The sequence below is a fragment of the Apodemus sylvaticus genome, chromosome 1, assembly GCF_947179515.1.
Source record: "Apodemus sylvaticus chromosome 1, mApoSyl1.1, whole genome shotgun sequence".
In the NCBI taxonomy this organism is placed as follows: domain Eukaryota; kingdom Metazoa; phylum Chordata; class Mammalia; order Rodentia; family Muridae; genus Apodemus; species Apodemus sylvaticus.
In genome coordinates this window covers 116,537,831-116,559,028 of record NC_067472.1, presented here as the reverse complement: position 1 = coordinate 116,559,028, position 21,198 = coordinate 116,537,831, and the positions used below count along the sequence as shown (strand labels likewise).

General features: G+C 43.0%; 1 protein-coding gene and 1 long non-coding RNA gene across 3 annotated transcripts in view; one reads left to right on the top strand and one right to left on the bottom strand.

Moving 5' to 3' along the window:
- The window catches only part of LOC127666273 (uncharacterized), a 103,219-nt gene extending 82,463 nt beyond the window's left edge, over window positions 1-20,756 (bottom strand). The window contains exon 1 of the long non-coding RNA XR_007973585.1: window positions 20,623-20,756. This is a non-coding gene — a long non-coding RNA (uncharacterized LOC127666273). The remainder of the gene's footprint in view (window positions 1-20,622) is intronic.
- Me3 (malic enzyme 3) overlaps window positions 1-21,198 on the top strand; it is a 198,511-nt gene that overhangs the window by 163,399 nt on the left and 13,914 nt on the right. For both annotated transcript variants that reach the window (XM_052159073.1, XM_052159077.1), the window contains exon 8: window positions 16,741-16,850. In XM_052159073.1, coding sequence (XP_052015033.1) covers window positions 16,741-16,850 — 110 coding nt within the window. The remainder of the gene's footprint in view (window positions 1-16,740; window positions 16,851-21,198) is intronic.

Genomic DNA, 21,198 nt, shown 5'->3' with positions numbered 1-21,198 from the left:
TAGATTGCCTGATCTAAGGGTGAGTCAGAAGCCCTGAAGCCAAACACACTGTATTTTAAGAAAGAACCATGAGAAACTGTGACTCCTGCCTTCAATGACCACATGCCTGCCCAAACATCCTGCCAATAAAAGGCTTCCTCTTTTACCTTCCCCTTACAAACCAATCTGTCTATAGATTCTGAGTGGGAAGTAGTGATAGGCTCAGAACATATCCTGAAGGTTGGCCACTGAGGAAGACACACCAAGGCAAAGGAATATCCAGTTATGTCTGCGAACTAAAGGGGCTGAGAAGAAGTTGGGTTAGCAGAGTGCTTTGCCTGCCATGCTCAGTGGCCCTGGGCTCAATCCCACACAACTGTAATACCAACATTTAGGAGGTGGAGGCAGGATGATCCGAAGTTCAAGGTTATTCCTGAGTTCTAGGAATATATATATGATGCATAATAATGAGTTCTATATGATGAGTTCTAGGCCAACATGGGTTACATGAAACCCTATCTCAAAAAAGAAATCTGTGACCCACGATAGAAATGCAAGTGTGGTTCCCAAAGTAGAGACAAATTGGAATTCCAACCACTTGCCATTCTAGCTTTCCTTCTGTCCCTCTTATGTGGTAGGACCTGAGGCATCATCATATCTGAGTACCACATCTTGATGTGCCAAGTTCTCCTCAATGGTTTTCGTTTATATTTCTTATTTTTGTTACTTACAAGGGAATTCTCTAGTTTACGATTGCACCTGAAAACCCAGCTCCATCTGATTTAAATAATGTCTGATGTTATCAGCACCTTCTACCTCTAGGCAGACCAGGAAACAAAGTCACCTTTTTCCTTTTAGTTCCACAAATTCTAAGGCCTGTGGAGGCAGTATGGGGGTGGGGAATTGTCAAGACAGGGTTTCTCTGTGTAGTCCTGGCTGTTCTAGAACTCATTCTGTAGACCATGCTGGCCTCAAACTCATAGAAATCCACCTGCCTTTTCCTGAAAGAATGCTTCCTGAAAAGAATTGCCCCAACATGCCCCACCCTAATTCCACAATTCTAAATCTATGGATTCTTAAGCTGTGTGGGTTCAAGTAAAAAGGAAAGCATAGTTGTAAGGACCTTTACAGTACAAAGGAAGCCACCTATGCTCCATGAAAGGAATCTTTCTCTCTCTCTCTCTCTCTCTCTCTCTCTCTCTCTCTCTCACACACACACACACACACACACACACACACACACACACACACACACCACAGATACACATGGTTCACAGCACAATGGAAGCCACTATTCACAATTAATGATCTTTGCAGATAAGTTGTAGTTATAGACAGCTCTGGATTTCCCATTTCTGAAGCCAACCACTCCATAGGTTCATTTCTAATGCTACCTTTCAAGCTTGATGTGCACCCTTGGTCTTCTGGAGCCAAGCTCCTGTGCTCCATCATGCATTCCCAGTTCCTTCTCAGGCTAAGTGGGACCTATCCATCCCAGGCCCCCTCTGTAGCTCATCCTTTGTTTCTGCCCTTATGTTTGGCAGGTATCCCAAAGGTTTCCATTCAAAAATAGGAAAAGCATAACCTACTATCTCTACTGTGTCCTGACCTGATTGAGAGTGAGCAAAGAAAGATGGGTGCCAGGGTAGTTAAAAGTTCCTGGGAAGTCACAATTTTGAGTAGTCTCGAAAACAAACAAACAACAGCACACCAGACTGCTGGGACCTATAAGGTCCAGACATCCTCAGTTCTGTCAACCTGCAGTCACTGAGTAGAAGGTCTTATGACATGTCTCTTTCAGTTTCTTTTCCCAGCAAATAGCTAACTAAGCTGGCAGCTAGGTATCTGCCATTGGAGAACAGAGGAAGAAGTGGGGAAGCAACTTCTTGGAGAAGGTAGTGAAGCTTCCAAGAAAAGAAGCTCTGCCTTCTTAGGTGGCTTCAGTCTAAACCAATGGTTCTCAACCTGAGGATCATGAGCCATTTGGTGAGCAAATGACCCTTTCACAGAGGTTGCATATCAAATATTTACATTGATTCATAACAGTAGCAAAGTTATAGTTATGAAATAGAAACAAAAATAATTTTATGGTTGGAATCACTACAACATATGAACTGTATTAAAATATATATACATATATATGTATATATATATACATACACAGGTGCATATATATACATACACATAGCCATATATGTTTATACATGTTTATACATATGTATATATGTGAACATATATGTACATTCACACACATACACATATATGTACATTCATATATATGTATATGACTTATTGAAATTAATGGGTTATCAAACAGAAGAAGAAATGAAGCTAAAAGGGAAACACATTGGATATATATGGGGGAAGATAGAGGGAAAAATAAGGGTGATATTATCATATTTCATTGTATATATGTACAAAATCCTCAAGACTGAATAATATACAAAGAATAACATCTGAAATTGGCACAATAGAACTTCAACCACGTTATACTTATCAAACCAAATCACAGGTACATACTGAGTTCCCAAAAAGGAGGGTATAATTTATAAGGGTATAAATGCCAGGCATGGTACCTTGGAATCCGCCATTATTCTGAGAGAGACAAACACACAGGAGTATAGAAGATGCTCTGGCAATGCAAGATAATGACAGAATTACATGTAAATCCAAGGAAATATATGAAATTAGTAGGACAATGGTAGCTTCTGCCTTTAATCCCAGAACTTGGAAGACAGAGACAAAAGGATCTCTGACTTCAAGGCCATCATCTTTTTTCTTGCTACCAAACTTTTTATCAGTCCCCAACCTCTACTTGGATAGCATATATAACTACCTCCTTTAGAGAGTAGAATATATGGATTAGATTTAGTTGTTGATGGCTTCTGTGGAAGCCACCACCATTTTGCCACTAATATTATTTAACCATCTATCTGAGCCTTTTTTTTAATTATTCCTTTCTCTTTCATCATCTAGGTTTTTCCCTCTATTGGCCAAAACATGTCTGCTTTAATGTCTTTTTGACTAAACTGACTAACTAGTGAAGCTGCCTCTGTTCTTTCAGGTCCAGGAAGCCCTTCATACAATATATACTGCATCCTTATATTTTGCATAGTTGAGAAGTCCTATAAAGAACAGTTCTTACTCTGATTTATGTATTCTTGAACTCATGTTTTCAGAGTTCTTTCCCACAGCCTTAAGGGCTGTCCTGAAGGTCGTCACCATTTTGCTGAGGATCACCAGACATAGTCTCATTTCCCAGAATCATGCTGTTTCTGATTATCATGGAGTCATTAACCTTGGCAGAGAGAACATTCCCCAAATGAGGGACATGAAGTAAAATATGTACATTATTGTGCAAACAAGCTTTACACCTACAGCAACCATCAGCACTCAAAGAGACCCACATACTTCTGTCTCTTCTCCAGAGGCAGGAACCATGTGACACCATACCTTCTACAGTCATGCTGAACCTGGCAAAGCAACTAGAATTATCATGTCCACAGTCAAGAGCAGAGCGAAAATTAAATTATGGATTCTTACTCCATTACTGCCCAGCCAGCCTCCTTCACTCTTATGCAATCCAGAGCTTCCTGCTTAGGGAATGGTTCCACCAAAAGTGGGCAGGGTCACAACCAAAACAATTCCCCACAGACATGCCCACAGGCCAATATGATCTATATAATCTCACCACTAAGGCTACCTTCTCAGGTAATTCAAGGTTGTGGTAAATTGACAGTTAAAACTAACTAGTACATAAGCAAAGAATTATCTAGATGCATATAGACCAAATTGTTAATAGTGATTACCACTACAGAATGAGATTGCCTGGTATTTTTGTTTACCAAATTACTCATTTTGTCATGCCTATTTATTTATGTACAGATACTTTCTTGTAATAATAAAAACATTTAGTTATGAATTAAATAGAAGCTCTCACCCAGAGATCATTTCTCATTTAAAAAAATCTAACTAGTAAGCAAATATTTATTCACCTTCTCAGTGAACTGGATACTGGTCTAAACTAGATGCCTATGAACAATAAGCAATTCACTTACTTTAACTCATTTAACACTGTCAACAACCCTAAGTTAGTCAACTCTTTATCACTCTAATGAAATACTATAGATAATTATGATGATGATAACTTTTAGTTTATAGTTTTTGGGCTCCCAGTTCAAGATCAGACAGATCTATAGCTATGGGCCTCTGATGGAGGTACTGTTAAGGCACAAAGTATGTTGTAGAGCAGAGAATTTGCCTCATGACCAGGATGAAGATGATGAGCCATGTGGTGAGAAAGTGCCCAATTTTCTAAGGACATAGCTCTCCTAAAGATCACCTCCCATCAGTGCCACCCTGAGGACTAAGCCCTTAATATATGGGCAATTTTCATCCAAACTATATCAAACTCTAGTAAGTAGGTGCATTAATCTCTCATACTACCCAAAATATAAGTCTCAGACGTTAAGGAAACTGCTCAAGGCCACAACTCCGAGTAACAATGGAGCTGAGTTGTCAACAGATGGTCTAACTGCAGAACTCATTCCTTAATTAGTTTTTTATTGGTATGCCACCTTGAACATTCTCCAGGCACCTTCTTAATAGAAAAAGAAAGTAAAAGAGAGGGAGATCTTATTAAAGCTATTCTACCTACTTTACTCATGATTTCTTTGTTCAAAGGTTAGTGACTACCTGTCTTCTTTAGAAGGGCACTGTAGAGGAAACAGACATCAGTTACCATTATAGACACTCTCTAGCTTCCAAAGGTGAAGCTTCCTCTTTTCTTCATCATTATCCAGGTTCATCATCTGGTTCTCCCTGATTCCTCTTCCTGACCACAGGTGTCCAGTTGCCCCATCACTCACCAGAGCTGAGCAACTCTCACAGCTCTCAACAAACCTCAAACCTCAGCCAGCTCAACCTAACCTCAAGAGAAAAAATTAATCATGTGTGCTCCAAGCTTCTCGTGGTAGTTTTTAAAGTGGCACAAACAAGGGAAAGCCCCCAAGCTTTGGGCTTCCAGGCCACAATAGAAGCTTAAAGATTGTGTTTTCCTTTTAAAAGCTTGCGAAAGAGCACTGTGTGGCTCTAAGCTCCTCTCGTAACTGTGTGCTGAAAATACAGTCTTGTATCCTGCAGTATCATCTTCCATCCATCTTCATAACTCATACTGAAGCACAGCTAGTTCTATGTGAGCTGTTCTGACTCTGAGAAAGGTCAAGATATGATTATATCATGGATTGTACGTAGCCCCAAACAGAAATATACAAATAATGAGAAAGGTTTTGTAGACTACACAAGTAGCCTCATAATAATTGGAACACAACGTCTATGGGAAAATTAGATTTGTGGTCTATGAAGCTTCAGGTGGTTGAGAGAAAAGGATGTGAGATTTATGAACAGGAGTTTGTGAAGTGAATTGCTGCAATTTACAAAAAAAGACACACAGAGAGAGACAGACAGACAGAGAGACAGAGACAGATCTTTTAGGGTTGAAAGGTCAGCAGTCAGCCACTACCCTCTTGCTAGCTCTGAGATTGTTGGTGTCTTGTATGCTTGCCTAGGAACTGAGTCAAACAGGGAAATTCAGGAGGAAATTCAACTGCTCATGAAATGTTTTCTGTCTGGCCTGGACTCTCCTCTCATAATGACTGAGGAATGGCCACATTATCCTGAGATGTTTGCTGGAAATTGCTGTTTCCTGAGACTGTCTTACTAGTCAATAGGATTTCCCCCCCAATGAGGTCAGAATGTAGGTGCAAGGAGCCCACTAGTCTGGATTCCAGGCAGGCACACAAGGGACTTTCCCAGTCTGGGGTCTGGGAAATAGAAGGCCTCTGAGGTCCTCTGTTACACTCCAGGCTGGAATCCTGTCCACTAGTTTCTCACCAAGTGGAGCCACAGTGACCACAAAATCACTTCCAGTGACGAGCAATCTCAGTTTCTCCCTTGTTTGAAATCTCTCTCTTACCTAACACTAGAATCTGGGTCTCTCTTTCTTCTGTCCATTGGCTATGCACAAAATACATTCATCTCAACTCCAAGACCACAAAATAATTCTTCATATACTCAAAGATGTTCACTGGGCCTCATTCTACTTTGCATTGGCATATTTTAGGCTCAGTGGGCCCACTGTATCTAATCTATGGCCTCCTTCTTCCTTACCTCTGGATTAGTTTCCCTGGCATTCTTGTGAATGCCTCTTCAACCCCTGCCCCATGACCTCTAGAACAGTCACCCTCATATATGCCTGTGACTGAATCGTAGTTAGACAGCTAGTGTCTGCTCCATGATATCTGACCACACCTTCACATTTCAACCAGGCCAGCTCCTACCTTATCCTAGTTTCTCAGGGTGTCCCCATCCTCTCCTCAATTTCATCTCTCATCCCTTTGTCTACCTCATTTATCTCTTGGGTACACTTCCCATCTCCAAAGAAAATCTGTCCTTCAGTCTTGCATCCTCTGGTGGTTGCCCCATCCACACCTGCTTTGAGGCTAAGTGCTTTTTAAAGAATTATCTGTTTATTTCATGTGTGTGAAAGTACACTGTAGCCTTCTTCAGACACACCAAAAGAAGTTATCTGATCCTGTTACAGATGGTTGTGAGCCACCACCATCTGGTTGCTGGGAACTGAACTCAGAACCTTTGGAAGAGCACTCAGTGGCTCTTAACCACTGAGCCATGTCTCCTTCCCTGTGGCTAAATTTTTTTAATGCATAATCACTAACACCCCTCTTCCACTTCTACGTTAATCCCATGCATCGTGGATCCCTTTCACAGCTCCACCGAATGTAGTAGTCTGTGTTCCTCAAACAGTAACACTGCTGGATTCCTGTTTTCACTTGGCAGTAGCAAGTGGCACTCCTGACCGTGGCCTGTCACATGGGTCTTGTAGAAACTGCTCTGTGGGCTCCTGTCTCTGTGATTCCTCTGCTCACTGCCCTTGCTGGCCTCTTCCTATGTGTCTTTTGGATCCTTGAGGGTGTCCTGGGATTTTGTCCTCAGCTGTGCTCTTTGCTTGCTATCTATACATTTTCCCTAGGATCCTCACTCAGCTCCATGATTTCAACTACTCACAGCACCCCCAATTGAATGCTTCTCCCACCTGAACCTCATGCATGGCCATCTGCTTCATAGACAACTTCATTCAAAGGCCACACAGAACCCCAGGCTCAAATGTCTAGTTGCCTAATTTAGTAAGTTTAGCTCTTTCCGAATCCCTTTATCTTGAAGCAAAGTCACCACAGTTCCCCCTTAAGAATTCCTTCTCTTCATCTTCCGTATCTGCCCTGTTCTCGAATCCTGACCACTGTCATCAGTGCCTACAGTGTCTAGATTCTATATGCATTGTCTCACTTAATATTCATGATGGGAATGTAAAGAGATGTTATCATATCTCCACCTTGCCAGTGAAGACTGAAATCTGAGTCAAATAGCCTATCTGTGGTCATACATTTAGTAAGGAAGGGAACCAGATTCCTGATGTCAAAGCTCTCTCCAGTCCCCCATAATCTGCTTTCCTTTCTGATTTATACTCTTTACTTCCTGAACATCTTTTCCTCAATTCCTTTTCCAGTTCCATAGCTCATTGTCATACAGTGCTCCTTCACTATGTCCCACTGTGCAGAAGAACTTGTCTTGAGTGTGCCCTCCCAGCTAACCACCCATTACCTACTCTGCTGACAGAATGAACTTCCTGAAACAATGCCTGTTCCTGCCCATGCTCATCTCTCGCAGGGTTATATTGTTGCGATGAAGCGCAATGACCAAAGGAACTTGGGGAGGTGGGTTTATCTGGCTTAGGCTTCCACAACACTTACTGCTAACCATCAAAAGAAGTCAGGATAGGCATTCAAACAGGGAAGGAGGCAGGAGCTGATGCAGAGGCCATGGGGTGTTGCTTACTGGCTTGCTCTTCATGGCTTGCTCAGCCTGCTTTTTGGTAGAACTCAAGAATGGCACCATCCACTTAGCCTTCTCACATACCAATCAGTAATTAGGAAAATGCAAACAGGCTTACCTACAGCCAGATCTTATAAAGGCAGTGGCTCAACTGAGTTTCCCCCCTCTTCTGATGACGCTAGCTTGTGTCAAGTTAACACAAAAGCAGAGCTAGAATACCTTTAGTGGGTCCCTGCTTCCCTGCAGAATGTTTGGCTCTTTACAAAGACACTTTAAGGTGCCTTGATTCTACCCAGTCTCATCTCCTCTAGACGCCTCCCTTTTTACTCCCCTCTCTCTCCCAATATCAAGCTCTACACATTTTCTGTAAATGCAGGAGAATTCTCTACTTCCTTCCACAAATGTATATTCTTCCCTTTACCTCAGACCTCTCTCCTCAATCATCCACACCCACTCTGTCTGTCTGGGAACCTGTGCTCTTCCTCTCAGCCCCAACTACGAGTCCCTGCTCTCTGAGGGTCTTACTGCTTCCTTCAAAAGCAGAATTGCCTGCCCTCCTTAGGTTTTCCCACAGGTCTGCACTAACCTTAGTTATTGCTCTTGCCACAATATGAGACAAACACTTTTCTATTTTCTTGTTTCAGTTGTAAGATCTTTGTATTCTGGCAAGTTCCATTGCTCAGCAGATATTAAGACTAGCTTGTGGAATTGAAATTATTTTAGCTTTTATTACATTTGATTTATTTGGAAGAAGGCATGTGGCATGGCACTCATATGGAGGACAGAGGACAATTTGTAGAAGCTCCCTCCTTCCATTGAGTAGTTTCAGGGGATTAAACTCACGCTGTCAATCTTGGGGTTGAGCCATTTCACAAGCCCTGAAGTAAATTTTCATATCATCATAGTATCTAGTTCCAGGCATAGAGGATACCCTGCCTAATACAGTCCTTTTATTGATTTAAAGCAAAATTTCAATAAATGTCATACATTGTGGCCTATGCCATTATAGATCAGATCAGTATATTATATGATTCCCTTAGGAGAAAAGAATGTAGAGGGACTCTAGTCAACCCAATCATGGCAAACATGGCTCTGGCAGGCCTTGCCCCTTTCCCCATTCCCTCTGCCTTACTAAAAACTGTTAGATTGCATTCCTAAAGCTAGCCACCAAGGTCTAATCCCTTGTTTGTCCACTTCCTCTTGAGGATGACTACCAAGGCCCAGCTGTCAAAGTATTGAAGTACAGCAATCAAAAAACCCTTTTGGCTCATCTAATTAACATGGCCAATTAAAATGAAACACCTCATCCCAACATGAGGCTTCCCCCTTTACCTTTACCTTTACCTTTATAAATCGCCATTTACCTATGGGCTAGGTTTGTCTCTCTCTGTTTGGAGGCAGTTCTTTTTCAGCCATCCCAGCCCAACAAACACCTTTCTTCCTCCTCCCTTGCTCTTGTCCCCTTCTCCCTCATCCTCTATCAGGATCTTTGCCTCTTGCATTCTGTGCCCTTTGTCCCTCTGAGGCAAATAAATCTCCTTTGTGAACTTGGTCTTGAGTTGTTTTGAGCCTACACAGGTCCCTACAGAATCCACGGTATCCTAAAAGATAGGTTAGGGAAGGCTCCTGAATGCAGATAGTATCGGAGACAGGCCCTACAGTTTGTATAGGGGTTGGCCTAGTTGTAAAGAAACCTATGCAGAGAGAACCATCAGCTGAGGCAAAGACATGTATAAAGGTCCACAGTAGTTTGAAGGCAACTGTACATGTGCGGTGTCTAGAGACATGATGGTTTCTGAGCACTTAGACTAGGGACAAATGAGCACTCCTGTGACATGAATCTGGCTCCCAAAGGCAGAGTGAGCCTCTTTAGAGGGAGGTTTGGCTTGGTTTGATTTGGTTTGGTTTGGTTTGGTTTGGTTTGGTTTGGTTTGGTTTGGTTTGGTTTGGTTTACAAGATAGGGTTTCTCTGTGTAGCCCTGGCCATCTTGGAACTCGCTCTATAGACCAGGCTGGCATTAAATTCAGAGATCCACCTGCCTCTGCCTCCTAAGTGCTAAGATTAAAGGCATATACTGGTCGGGTGGTGGTGGCGCATGCCTGTAATCCCAGCACTCTGGGAGGCAGAGGCAGGCGGATTTCTGAGTTCGAGGTCTCAGAGTGGTCTACAGAGTGAGTTCCAGGATAGCCAGGGCTATACAGAGAAACCCTGTTTTGAAAAAAACAAATCCAAAAAAAAAAAAACCGAAACGAAAAGAAAAGAAAAGAAAGGGGGGAAAAAGGCATATACCACCACTACCAAGCATGAGGAATTTTTTTATTTTATTTTGAAAAACTTCATGAACACACCTAAGTCACTTCATTTCCTTCCTTCCCCCTCTGGGTCCTTCCATACTTCAAAATTCACGAACTCTTGTACTTTAGTTACAAGAATCCCATTGTTGTTACATGGACCTGAGGGGCCTGCATGGGGCTCTGTTCAGAAAGATGTGAAGAATGGAGATACAGGGAACCAACCTAAGGTGAGAGCAGTCATTGTATGATCCTGGCCAGCGACAGCAATGCAGTAGCTCCAACACAGTAGCTCCACAGAGAGATGGCTTTGCCCTGAATCCCCAGCCCCAACTGCACAAAGTCTTTGTGCAGGAATCAAGTCTGTCAAAGAGCACTCTGCCCCAGCTGGTAGCGGGAGGGATGCATCAAGGTGAAGTCTATGGTCAATAAGTTTAGAAACTGCTGGGTTAAACCTTTTTCTTCACACACAACTTTTCAAAGCCTTCAATACACACTACATCTGGTATGTGTAATATAAAGAGTTATCCAAACTTATTTTACAAGGGAAATTTATCTGAGAGCATTTCAAGGGCATAGAGTTTAATGGAATGTATAAAAAAAAAAGATTTTTTTTTAAGACCTGGAGTTTCGTGATTCTGCCAGTTCTAGTTTCTGGGTGAAAAAAAATAAAAAGAAAAGAAATAAATTTCCATGGGGTGACGACTGATAATTTCAGTGGGCACTGGGCCAAGGGAGATCAGCTTGTGGTTTTCACAGGGAAAACAGAGCAGGCTCACTTGAGGAGTCTTGGGTTTAGTTGTTGGATTCAGATGCAGGCCTAGCAGGCTCACCTGTTCCTTATGACTCCCTCATATTTATTCAGACCTGAAAGGGTCAGACCAGATGTTTGAGAGAATGGTAAGCCCTGGTCTCTGGAGCAGAAATAGTCTGCAGCCTCTGGAATGTTCTGCTCTCACCAGAAAACCCCTCAGATTCCCTCATCCCAAAGAGGCTTGGCCCCAAGGCATAGGTGTCCAGCTCTGTTGGCCTTGGCCTAGGTCTCCTTAACCTGTCACACAGGCACAGGTCACCATTTACACCCTGTTAGTAAAATCAGACATCCACACATCATCCTGTGCCTGTAAGTGAGTCTTAGCCTTGGGATGGAGTGACTTCCATGACAGTTCAAGGCTACTTCCCAGCTGCACAGCAGAGTAGAGAAGTATGGGAGGCTTTGGAGAGCCTCTTTCTCCATGGCAGGATTTGTGCGTGAGAGGAGCATCAGATATTCATCTGCAGCTGCCCGGGCTACAGGGTGAAGGGTCAAAGGTGCAAAGGGGGGCAGACAAGCAGGGACTGCTCCAGGTCAGGTTGTCTTCTGACAAGGCAAGGCTAAAGAGCAGCAAGACACAGACTGAGCTAAGACTCACTTAAAGGTTAGGGCCCAGAAGGGGGAAGACTGGGGCGTCCTTCTGGGAGTGCTCCTGACTTGTGGCCACCTGCTGGTCTGCCTGTGTAAGTACAGAAAGGACCCTAGGACTGATTCTCCAGATTGCCTTGCCAGGAGCAACTCTTACTAGGACCTGAGAAGGGCGCCCTTTCCTGCCTCCCCCACAAAATCTTAGTCTTAAAGGAATCTCTGAGGGAAGTACTTGTATATCAAGTCCAACCTCAAGCATTAAGTAAACTATGCCCCACTTCTGATGGCATCAGATAGGGAACTGTAAGCCAGAGAAAGAGAAAGGAGACTCGGGCCAGACTCCAGGGTTTTCAGGACAGTGGAAGAGAACTTTTTCTGGATCCCTGTTTGGTGTTTTCTGCATCATGTATCATCCCAGCTGAGAACAAGGTTAAGTCCCACTACCTACTGTGTGTTTTCTTTTCTAAATCTGGGTTACTTTTACCATAAAATTAAAGGGCAGCCAGGTTAGGACCACTCAGAATTCCCTCTCTGGAAGCAGTGTGTGCATGGTAAAGTAGTGAGAAGACTGAGAGAGTGTGATTCAAAGCTAGCTGTGTTGCTGGGATGCTGGAAACCCACAAAGGCTGACTATTTTTCTCCCATTGTTCTTGGTATAAGTATTTAATAGATAGTTAACATTTGAACTCACAATTCCGTAAAAGCCTGTTTCTCACCGTACATAGATGAACTGAGAACCGTATTTTTTTCCTCTGGATCAGTTTAGATTTTCATGTTGAATTTTTGGTTTTGTCCTTAATCAGGTTGTAACTTGTTTAACAAGTTAGGTAAACTCACAACACCATTATCCCACTAACTGTGGATGACAGTATTGGCTCCTCAGAGGTTTTCAATAAATTTGGATAGATAGATAGATAGATAGATAGATAGATAGATAGATAGATAGATCGAACACTGGACTGGATGGGTGGATTAATGGATGGCCCTTGATTTGCTCTGGGTTGGTTTGACAGAAGCCATACAGGAGAGGCTGAAGGATTAGGATAACACAGCTCCAGGCTCCCAGGTCACAATGGAGAGAAGAAGCAGATACAAACAAGAGTAGAAGAAAGAGGGAAAACAGGAGTGGAGGAGGAGCTTTAATCAGAGACCGGAAGGGGACAGTATATAAACCCCAACACTGGGGCTGTTCCTGGACCAGGGAACATCCTTAGGGGTGCACATCCCAAAAAGGTTAGGTTTGTAAAGGTTCTGACATGCTAGGCACTGTGAGACCTTTGGGTCCATGTGACTTGGTTGTTTTTTTTTTAATTCCAAGTCAGAATTAAATTGACCTGAATTATTGGGGTTCTGGTCTATATTCTGTGAGCCCAAGGGGGATTTCTTATGTAAAATTAAATGAAATATAATGAAGTGTGGAATAATAATACACTGAATAAAGATAGTTATAATTTTTGCCTTCTTTTTGCCTTACCAAATGGGTGGCAGCATTGCTTCAAGGTCAGAGTGTACGTAGCTACATGTTAGTATGTGATGGAAAGATCCACACACATTACTTGTGTTGTCTAAAGTTTTCAGATTTTTAGCCCCAGGCTAGTTGTGAAACAACACTGAAAGTCTTATGTATAGTAAAATGTCAAGACATTCTGTTCTCTACTCCCAGTCCAAATACTTGCAATTCATGACCTGAACAAAAAAAAAAATTCACAGTACATTTGGGCTTGACAGGCGTGACATTATATTTATGAGTGGGTGGTTTTACTTATTACTTCTATTCATACTGTGATAGTTTTTCCGTATCCAATGGAGATTTGTTCTGAAGCTCCTATGGATATCAAAACTGTGAATGGTCAAATCCCCTGTGTAATATAATCTACATAAACACTGTCCTATATAATCATCATTTCTATATTACTATTGACACCTTATACACTGTAAATACTACACTAGTAATTGTTACTTTACACTGCTTAATAACTATTAACAAGAAAAGAATCTGTATACATTGGATTTTTTTAACATTCTCAGTGTAGGAATGTTGAATCCATGAATGCAGAATCTACAGATATGAAGGGCTAACATATTAACAAACACTTATAGAATGTTGGATACTTCATAATATTGCTTGTCAACAGAAGAGTAAAACATGGTGTCTTAGTTAGGGTTTCTATTGCTGTGAAGAGACACCATGACCATGGCAACTTTTATAAGGGAAAATATTTAATTGGGGTTGGCTTATAATTTCAGACGTTTAATCCATTATGATAGCAGGAAGCAACAGCATACAAACATACATGGTGCTGGAGATGGAGCTGAGAGTTCTACATCTTGATCCACAGGCAGCATAAGGAGTGTTCCACATTGAATGGTGATTGAGCATACAAGACCTCAAAGCCCACCTCCACAATGACATACTTCCTCCAACAGGGCCACGCCTACTCCTATAAGGCCACACCTCCTAGTAGTGCTACTCCCTATGGGCCCTTGGGAGCCATTTTTATTCAAACCACTGCACATAGACTGCATTATTAAAAGAAATTATGGAACTTCTTTCTAAAAACTAGAAAAACATATCAATCTGTATTTAATTCTACACAGAGACAGCAACATGGAATGTTGATAGTCATACCTAATGATAAAAGGGAATGCAAAAAGAAACATGTCCCAGCCGCCCTCCTGCCATTCCGTTGAGCTACACATGGAGAAATCATGAAGTTGTCTGAGGGTCACACTGAAGCCCAAGGCCAGTGCTGTGTGCTTCTCATCATCCGACCCAATTCCTTACACCTCACTCTTCTCTCCTTTTTCTGGAGTCCTCTGGAGCTAGATCTGTGATTTAAAAATTCTCCTCCATCCCATTACTCTGCTCCCTGTCCCGTCTTGGTTAAAATTTAGCTTTCCCCTGGGGCCACTACTTTCCCTACAGCCTTACAAGGCTGTGTTCTTTCACACACTTGGGATTTTACACAACTCCATTTAAACCCATTTGTGACTAGTCCTCTTGCAAAACTTCATAAGCAGGGAAAAGAAGCTTGGGTGGTGGATTAAGAGGCACGGAGAGCCCCAGCCACCTCAGCAGTACTTACTCCATGAGTGTAAATAAGAATGCAGCCAGAATGACACTTGTGCTTAGCACCTTGCAATCTAAAAAGCAGCTGCTGGCTTCAGCTAATAGTGCTATATTATTATATGATGGGAATTTACTAAGAGACTAGAACTCAAAGTTACAGACCACACACACACACACAACAATTACTGTGTATGATAATAGATATGTCAGCTAGGCTAGTCACAGCAACAATTTCACAATATGTACAAATTTCAAGTCATAAATGCTGTAAGTTTTAACTTATCAGTTATACTTCTGTAACACTGAAAAACAAAAGCACCTTCCTCAGTTATTCCTTACAAGACCCAACAGAAGTTGACAAGGGAGGTAGCACTGTGCCTGTTGAAAAAGTGGGGCAGGACAGAAGGTGAAGTAATATGTGCAGGTCACTCCATTGTGTGTGTGAAAATGTAGGTCAGGCCCCCAAGATGCCTGACTCAAGCCTGGCACTGTTTGGCACTGGGATGCCGAGTGACTGCACTCTGATCGGACTCTGTAACCTGAACCCATCTGGTGCCCCCACCAGCAGCTCTGACTGAGACTCTGGAAACCATGAGGCAGGTGCACAGGTTTACTCAGTCCCTGGCATTTATATCCAACAGAGGAAGAATCCATGTTCAAAAGGGGAGGTCAAAACAGTGTTTTCTGGGTCACATCAGTGCTGTTCATTCCCTCATAGCCAGTGATCTCATCAGAAAGTAGCCACCAAATAGATCCCACACACCCCTTCTAGAAAAAAGTAAGAAACCTCTCCACAGCTCATCCCAAGTGGGCCTCAATACCACTGTGGCAAGAGCAGGCCATTTGTCCCTATCATACACCCAGTACTCCTGGTCTAGTGTGTATTGATCAGGACATTTTTTTCTAAATGAATATGACCTGTGAAATCACAAATTAACTCATGGGATATTAATCCCATGTTGTAGTAGACTCCCAAGTGTGCGAGAGAACACAGCATTTGCAAGTCTGTTGGGAAAGTAGTGGCCCTAGGGAACAGCTAAGTTTTATCCAAGACAGGACAGGGAGCAGAGTAATGGGATATTAATACATGTTTATTCATGTATTAATGAACTAAATCATTCATACCATGATAACTCATGGAGATACAGCTATCAAACACTAGAATCAGAGGGCAGCAAGAGATGGAACCTGTATGTGAAGCTCTCAGGCTGTGGAGTCTTCCTACAAATGAGCTAGCAACTTCTCTTGGCTGCCCAGAAGGAACAAATATTAAACAGGAAAATGAACCACTAATAAACCCAATAAAATCTAATAGGCATAGATTTCCAATAAGTCATGTCAAACATCTTACTGGACTTGGCCTTCATCTACCAAGGCTGTGTTTCTTAGTTGTCTAGCTTTTAGAATCACAACCATCTGGGTGCTTGCTGAAAATGCAAATTCCTGACCCTCATGTAACCACAGTCCCAAGTAGAGTTTTCTGTGAGATGGATGTGGTGAGCCATATTTTCAATAAGTTTAGTAACTTCTATTCATGGAGTTTGGGGAACATTTTTACCAAGATAACAGTGGCTTCATGGAGTAACCTTCCTCAGCTTTGTTTATGTCTTGTTGGAGAAAAACATGTGAGTGTGTGGAGTGGAATGACTCCAATCCTCCGTGTCTGGATAGTAACAATAGGCTTCAGAAACTTCCAGACCCAGGGTGATTCTGCTCACTGTTACACTGAGAGCAAGCTTTCTGCTTGGAGCTTGGATGACCACAGGCTTCAGAGAAGGCAGGTTCCATCTCAGCCATGCTGTTACTCCTACCATCTGAACGGTGGCTTGTAGGAAGCCATAGTCCACATTAGATACACTGAGGTTGACTTGTTTGGCTATGAAGGCCTTGGTCCCTACACTCTCTCATCTACATACCTAAGGGAATAGACAAAGGTCTACTTCTAGGAGTTGCTGATAGAGACAGGTGACAAAAATAAGAGGAAGTACACAGGCTGTCCTTACTTCTCGTCCTGAGTTTGCCCTGTATCCAGTTCAGGCAGGATCCACTCCAGGAGGTAATAATCATACATTCTTTCCCTGCTCTACAGGTTCGGAATAAATTGCCTCATCCAGTTTGAAGACTTTGCCAATGCCAATGCCTTCCGTCTACTCAACAAATACCGCAACAAGTACTGTATGTTCAATGATGACATCCAAGGTATGTTTGCACCTAATAACGTCACTGGGTAATAATGCTTTTTCACAAGGCTCACCCAAATGCCAAAAGCAGGGGGGAAATGTCATCTCATAGCTGGTGTGGTGCCAGATGCTGTTAAAGAAACAATATTGGACTTGGAGTCAGTTTCTCCTTGGCTGATTCTTAGCTCCATGACCTTCAACATATCTCAAAGTTTGCTAAGCTTTGATGTGCTTAAGCACCAAATGGAAATCATTACTACTTCAGAGGGAGGGAAGAACTGTATGGTTTAATATCTGTAAGAAGTACTATACACTATTGCCAATTATTAGCTACCTGAACTTATGAAATCACTTCTCCGACTATAATTTTATTATCTGTTCTAAGATGGAAATAACTGCATCAGAAACACGTTATAAAGATTTCAAGGACCAGGGGTGGAAGCCTCAGTGGATAAAAAGCGCTTACTTCCCAACCATGAAGATTTGCATTGGATTCTACACAAACCTTTGCAACTGCATATGCCTGTAACCCCAGTGCGGCTGATACAGGAGGATCGTTGGGGTTTTCTGGCCTCCAAAGAGAGGCCACAGCTCAATGAAATGTGGTACAGAGATCCAGTGTCTTCCTCTGTTTGTAAGCACACTGAAACCATGTACTTATACCACACACACACACACACACAGAGAGAGAGAGAGAGAGAGAGAGAGAGAGAGAGAGCTTATACATAAAAAATATTGCATTTTGACTTATCAGATCAAAACATCCCTGTCATCCATGATGTGATGAATCCTTCCCTAAGCTTGGCTAATGTGTGCTGCTGAGAGACACTGGTAACCAGAGACACAGAGGATTTCAAAAATCAATATAAAACGTTATTTTGCTCCATGTCCCTTGGTCACCTGTCCTAGAGCTTTAAAACATCAAAAGAAGTTGCACGCTGCTTTGGAGGAGCCCATATCTGAAGCTGGAGTAGAACAGAGGCTGCTCAGCAGTGCTCTGATCTGACCTTGGAGTTCTCAGTGAGAGGTGCTGGCATCGTTCCCAGAGTTCTGCTAGGCCCAAGAGAAACCTTGATGGGTCCACATATCTTGCTACTTAGTAAATGGAGTTTGGTAAACCAAGTCTGTTAGAGCAGAGGTCCACGGCAGATGAAAAGAATAAGCTGGTGTGGGATGGGCTTGCTCTGTACACAATTTAATCCTGTGAGATATTAGTATCTGTGTCTTATAATGAAGAAACAGAAGCACAAAGAGAATAAGTGACTTAGTGAACCAGGAAGTGTCCAATTGAAAATTTATCCCAGGCCTCTGGACTCTAAATTCCACATTCATCACCACTTACATAACATACTGCTCCAGGTCTAAAATCACAAAGTCAAGTGCCTCTTTTCTTTGTGGTCCATGTTATAAGGTAGCAGAAATATGGTAAATGATTTTGGGGGAATTCATTGTGAGTTTTCAAGGGGTGATATAGCACAGCTGTAGCATTCTATTAGAGAATTAGGTTCAAGTCTAGGATTTCAGGACCTCAAAAGTGGATGCCCAGAGAAGTGGAGACCCTGAAGAGAAAGCTCAGCTTCTCATAATGTCTCTCCAGCCCTCCCCCCAGGCCTGCACCTGCAACAGGCATTAGTGGGTGATGCCAATCTCATCCCAACAAGCCAGGTCCTCTGCAGCTGCAGCAGTCCAGTCCAAGCCAAGCAGCTGGAGGCAGAAGAGCATTCTCTCACTGCCTGCCAATCAACTCACAGGCAACCCGTGCCTGTGGCCTTGGAGGGAGGAAGCACCTGCTGACTAGTCACCATGCTACTCACACGTGAGTCAGCAATGGGACAGCTATCTTCTGAGTCCCCTGGGCTGCCAAATGGAAAACAAGTCCATCCGGGCAACACACCAGGTGCACAGACTCCAGATGTGCAGGCAGACAGACAGACTCGTGTGTGTACATCATAAACACACACAGGAATCTCCCTCTATCTCCCAGAGACTCATGCCACAATGTTCCTCCAAGATGACTCACTGTGCAAGCCATCCCTTTGTGAGAAACTTTGCACCCATTTGCTGAAACACATGGGCTGGGGAGCAAGGACCTCTTTCCTGTCTTCTACTCATCCCTTCAGTTCGGTTGGTTGGTTTTTTTAAACAGTTTCTTATAGCCAAGCCTTCTCTCAAACATCTAGCCTTCTTGCTTCTACTTTGCAAGTGCTGGAGGCACAGCTGAGTGCCACCATGTCCAGTTATTTCCCATCACCTTGACCTGAGGAATTCCTTTATCCTTCAAGACTCATCTCAATAGGTAGCCTGCCCGGGAATGGTCTGATTTGAGTACCTATGCAGGTGGTTTTCTCTGTCTATTCCTACATTGGTACATTCTATGCCAGTTCCTGTAGAGTGGTAGTTATCACATTCACCTCATAGCGACTGGTTCTCTATGACTATAGCAAATAACTGAGAACACACCTTAAGTATGGCAAGATTTCTTGTGCTTGCTGTTTGAGAGGTTTCTGTCCATGATCCATTGTTCATGGGGCAGAGCTAGTTGCCCAATGGCAACAAAGAAAGTATGAGAAAGAATGAGAAAATGGCAAAAGAGTCTCAGGACCAGATACATCCCTGAAACACGGGTCCCTGGCAACCATTTTCTCCAACCAGGCCCCACGTCCTCATTTTCACCATTTCTAGCATCACCCTCAAATTCTGAGCTCATCAATGAATTAAAACTCTCATGGTCCAATCACCTCTCAATGACTGGATCTACCAAGGGCCAACACTATTTCAGCACATGAGCTTTTTAAAAGTGTATCATATCCAAACCAGTGAACTCCAGATGCTTCTGTTGCATTCTCCGCCTCTCACTAAACAGCAGCTTTTGGAGTCAGGAACCACAACTTACTTACTTGTTTTTGATCCCCAGTTCTCAACACAATGATTGGCACATTGTAGAAAGAGTGGTACGTGATATCTGCACGTACAGATGACATGCTCACCATCCCACCTATCCCTGGAGAAAGTCCATTCTGGTTCCTGCCTTGCAGCCTCTCTATTCTAATCATCATGCAAATTCACCACACATGTGCTCATACTAAAATGTCCAACATGTAAACACATATGCATAATTGCATATGAATGAACAATTTTTTAATTAAATCAATTTGTTTAAATTCATTGTTCCGGTACACACACACACAGACAAATGAGATAGAAATTTCCTAATTTTTTTCCTCAGAAATTAAGACTGAAGTCATGAATTTAGAACTAGGTTCTAGGTCACCCCTTCACAATTTTTCTTTGAGAAGAGCTGGTAGACAGAACAAGAACAACAGGAACTCTATCAGATCATCGCAGCCTACGGTGATCGCAGTCCAGTATGTAGATGTTCCCATATTACTAATCAAAATGGGAGGAGGCTGGCATGGAGAGCCACCCATATCTTCCTTCAAGGGAAGACATGCCGCCATCATTGATGCAGACAGAGCCTCAACTGCAGAAAATCCCTAACTCGGCCCTGTCCTGTCCAGCTACCCTCCCAACAGATGAAGAGTGCCTAGTCATTCTATCTCTGTTCTAGATAGCTCCTAGTGAGGATTGGAGATCTATACCAAGTCTCAATATCCTTCTCTGCCTCTGTCCACACAACCACAAGCTTAGTCCATCTCACAACCACACAACCATCACACAACCACAGGCATAGTCCATCTCAGCAAGACATGAGAATAATACTAAAATCTGCCTGTGACCCACATACTAAAAGGACGGGAACAAAGTGGCCCCCATGGAAATGAAGCTCTCACCATTCTGCCTGCTTTCAGCATAAGCTCTGCTTCTTATGTCAGTGGACAGGAAAAGATGGAACAACGGTTCTCAGGAGCCCCCAGGCCGAGCTCCCAGTGAGCTCTACAGTGCCTGAACGTCAAGCACCTTGTTTGTATTGTCTGAGTCACAGACCCCATGGGGCCCACGGGGTTGAAGTCTGGAGCCACAGCACAAAAAGACTTCCTTCTGTTTGTCTCCTCTGCCCTCATCCCAACTCCGGCTCCCAGGAATCCTCAGGCCAGGCTAGGCTGGCTGGTTCTTGGTGAACAGGGCTGCCAATGTTCTGACTCATCGCTGGCAGCCCCGTCAGGACTTTTGGAATAGGCAGAGGCTCAGGTGACTTTTGTTGTTTCAGCTGGGAACGTCCCTGCTCTTGGGGAAGAGAGAGACAGGAAAGGGGAAGGGCAGTGAGTATGGTCACGCTGCAGACAGACTAATTTTGACCTTGGGAAGGATAGCTTGCACGAAAGAGGTCAGGCACAGAATGCTGCTGACCGAGTGACCTTGGGCCCTGTCCTCCACTGCAAGCTAACCACAGAGTGAAACTGGCTCAG